This window comes from Mastomys coucha, unplaced genomic scaffold (genome assembly GCF_008632895.1).
Source record: "Mastomys coucha isolate ucsf_1 unplaced genomic scaffold, UCSF_Mcou_1 pScaffold19, whole genome shotgun sequence".
NCBI classification, from domain to species: domain Eukaryota; kingdom Metazoa; phylum Chordata; class Mammalia; order Rodentia; family Muridae; genus Mastomys; species Mastomys coucha.
In genome coordinates, this window is record NW_022196901.1 from 16589364 (window position 1) to 16593366 (window position 4003).

Sequence of the window (4003 nt, forward strand, 5' to 3'; positions counted from 1 at the left end):
GAGAGAGAGGGAAGGGGAGGGGAGAGAGAGAAGGAAGGGGAGAGGGGAGGGAAAGAGGAGGAGGAGGATTGGTTTTGATTCTTCCCAGTTGTAGTGGAGAAGGTCAACAGAGTTGAATACTTAGAGAGTACAGGAAAGAAGAAGGGATCTGGATGCACATTCTGGGGTAGAGTCTATGGTAACCTAAATTTCAAAGGACAAATTTATCTTCATTAAAAAATTATTGTAATTTGCATGTGTATGAATGGGATTGGGGGGAGCATATGCATTTCCACGTAGGGCAGAGGCATCAGATCCGCTGGAGCCTGAGTTACAGTGCTTGTGAGCTGCCTGGCAAGGGGATTGGGAACTAAGCTCAGGTCCTCCAGATGAGCAGCAAGATTCTCAACTGCCGATCCCTCTCCATCCCCCTTCCTTTTATTTTAAATAAATTAATTTGTTTGGAGAAAAAACATTAGTGTCCCTCAGTTCTGAGATCACAGAGCCATCCAAGGAGACCTCAGTGGGAGCAGGAGAGGAGAACTTTAACTCTCAAAGGACATGGCTGGGAAGTTGGGGTGGAATGACACCAAGAATGGCCATGATTAGCTTTTGAATTGCAAAAGCTGAACACCATCTTAAGGGGGTGGAAGCCCTGAGAACACTGGTTCATTGTGGAGCGCTGCTGCCGTGCCTTAAAGATGGTGCCTGCCATTCTTCTGCTTTGGAGTAAACAAGTCCTTATTTGGCAAGAGGGTTGCACCTGCCAGTGGTCTGATCTTTCGTCATGAGGCTATAGCCTATGAAGGTGCAAGACATGGTATGGGCTCATGGGCAGTCCTACGAAGGGTATTTAAGCAGCACTCATGGACCATTGGGGGCACACCCTTAATTCTCATGTAACTAACAGCTCCTGAGTAAACTGTTGCTGGAAGGAACTGGTATGCTAGTCTTTCATCTCTGAAGTGAGCCTAACACAGAGCCAAAGAAAATGGCAGATGCACTGCAATGTCTGGAATAGTCTCCAGTCTGACTTTTAAACTACGGGCATTTAGAATAATTGATGTTTTTTAAAAAATGACCTAATATTGAAACACATTTCTGTAATCCCAAAAATGGGTTTGCCGGACATCAGAAAGAGAGCAGCTGCCATGGCTTTATCAATCTCTGTGAATGTCTACTAATCTCTTGCTATGTCCTCCTTTCTAACCTTCTAAGCACTATAAAAAATTTTAATAAATCCTCTAGTTCTCTGAGATTTTGGGAGCTATAACTGTGCCAATGCGCAGGTTTGTAGAATTGGAGACAAGGGAGCATTGAAAAATAAACTGAAGAACAGGAAAGGAAGCAAATGGAGTGATGGAGGTTAGGCAGAGGGAAGGTGTGGTGATGGAGGTTAGGCAGAGGGAAGGGGTGTGGTGATGGAGGTTAGGCAGAGGGAAGGGGTGTGGTGATGGAGGTTAGGCACAGGGAAGGGGTGTGGGTTTGAGGCACCAACAGAAGCCTTTCATTTTGGCAGATATATGAGCTATAACATGGCTACATTCTTACTGTGTCTTTACATCTTCATAAATTTTATCCATACTCAAATAACCATACCTGAAGAAAGCCTTTGTAAAATGTTACCACAAGTTACAGTGTCTTTTAATTGGTAACATCAATCATTGAGTGTCCCTGCAACCCACATAGAAGTTCCTGTGTCACTTTCCCTTACTTTAAATTGCATCATGTATCCAGGCTGTATAATGAGCTCCCGGGAGGAGAGAGCATTGTGGGTCTTGTCCTTCTTTTTATTTGGCCAGTAGAGGTGGAAGGATGGATTGCCACAGAATCCTGCTGTTCTTACTGCATTAGGGTAAAAACTCCAGTTTTCTTCATGAGAAGAGCCTTCTGTTAAGAGGGAAACATGCTCTATATTATTTTCTTCAACGAAGACATTTGATGTTAAATTACTTTCGTGTTTACTACCAAGGCTTATTTTGTTTTCCATAACTGTTTTAATATACAAATCCCAGGGGAGAGCTGAAGCTTAGGTCAATAATACTGAAGGCTGCTAGAATGGTCACTTTGCTATAAAAGGGGGACTGTTCCTAGGCATCTGCAGCATGTGTTCTATGGAATCGAAATTATTAAAAGGACTAAAATGTTCTGGGTACTGCGATTATGAATTATAATAAAACGCTTTTTATTTAGCGATGTTCTTTAAGTTCTCAATCGACAGTTCAGCAAGTGAGAAACTCTGAAGAGTTATCAACTGAGGGGGCTGAACAGCTCACAGTGGTTCAGCAGCATGAACTAGACCCTGCAAGGCCTCCACCCACAGCGGACAGAGAGAATGCTATTTGGAGCTTTTCTTCTTACCGTCATCAAAAGTGTCCACCAGTTGGCTTGGATTGATTTCTGCTCCACCAATCAGAATGTTGTCCAGTGCCCACTGCGCACGCTCCACCCCGGAAACCACGAGCCCATTGCTGATCACAAAAGGCTGCCACCAGCGAAGTCGAGTTGTGTTGGTGAGGGCCCCCTCAGGCAGGAGGATATAGTCGTGCCTCACAGAAATGTATTTCTGGAAATCCATCTCGTGAAGCAAAGTCCAAGTGATTCCTATAAAAAAAACCCCAAACTCATCAGCTCCCTAGCACCATGAAGACAATTCACAAACCAGCAGCAATTCCAAGTTCTGTATGCTTCCTAAGAAAATGTTTACTCAGACAGTGAAAACCGAATCTAGGGACTTTAAGTGTCGACACTTGTAATCATGGCTTCAATACAAAGCTGATCACAATGTGAGAGTATTTAGACATACTTGGTCAAAGTAAATATATTGATGTAAAAATTACATAGTCCTGATTATTTTAAAATTATTTTAATTAATTCAATTTAAATTCATCGCCTCATTCTTAAGAGGCTTTATTTTTCAAGAAGAACATATGAGAACATATGCTCATTTCTAGACCAGTAGGTTCTAGATTTAAAAATACAGCTATTAGAATTTTATACAATCTGTAATTATTTAGAATGATAAGAAGTTGGCCTTATTGTTTGATACAACTTTGGGAAAAATGTTTACAACTCATGACCAGGCTCAGACAGTTCTGGCTCATCTATTAGCTAGTTATTCAGAATGTTATCTGGTAGCTAAAACATAATTCCTTTTGAAAAAAAAATCCTTTTAACTGTTTTCCATTGGAATTGTTTTTTAATATCAATGATCTTATTGAATTACTTTATTTTTAAAGGTTTATTTATTTTTATTTTGTGTGTATGAGTGTTTTGCTTGCATGTATGAATGTTTATTACTTGGGTGCCTGATACCTACTGAGGCTACATGGCGCTCCCCTGGACCTGGAGGTATAGATGACTGTGAGCTACCATGTGGGTGCTGGAGAACCAAACCTTGGTCCTCTGGCAGCCAGTGCTCATAGTCCAAGTCATCTCTTCAGACCTTAAAACATTTTTTTTCTGAATATTCCATTGTATTAATGGCCTGATAGTTATATAATAATATATTCAAATATTAATAATATAAAATACAACAGAAGTTTATTCACGTAGTTTCATGAGTTCAGGATATTTTTACAATTGATGAGGTTTTCTTATCGAGCTTCTGTGGTATTTATGCTATTATTGGCACAACAGTGTTTTAGAAAGTTTTTTGTTTTGTTTTGTTTTTTGAGACTGTATTTCTGGCTGTTCTGGAATTCACTATATAGACCAGACTGACCTCAAACTCACAGACCTCTACCTGCTTCTACCTCCTGAAGGCTGGAATTCAAGGTGTATACCATGTTGGTGGGCCTAAGATTCTTTTGAAATTATATTTTACTCTGAAAAATCATTCAAAAAATTTTTTATGCTCTTACAAAAAATCAAAAACAAAAATTTTTTTATGCTCTTCTAAAAAAAGTCAACTTAAAAAGAAGACACGATGCTAGGAGAGGGATGTGGGAGAGAGAAGAACCTGGGGGGAATTGGAGGGGAAGAGAGTGGGTTGTGGAGAGAGAACCTGGGGGGAATTGGAGGG

At 40.5% G+C, this 4003-nt stretch overlaps 1 protein-coding gene across 2 annotated transcripts in view; it reads right to left on the reverse strand.

Moving 5' to 3' along the window:
* Reln (reelin) overlaps positions 1 to 4003 on the reverse strand; it is a 457134-nt gene that overhangs the window by 20956 nt on the left and 432175 nt on the right. For both annotated transcript variants that reach the window (XM_031380095.1, XM_031380094.1), the window contains exons 56-57: positions 2341 to 2583; positions 1694 to 1869 (exon numbers count right to left, since the gene is read on the reverse strand). In XM_031380095.1, the coding sequence (XP_031235955.1) occupies positions 1694 to 1869; positions 2341 to 2583 (419 nt within the window). The remainder of the gene's footprint in view (positions 1 to 1693; positions 1870 to 2340; positions 2584 to 4003) is intronic.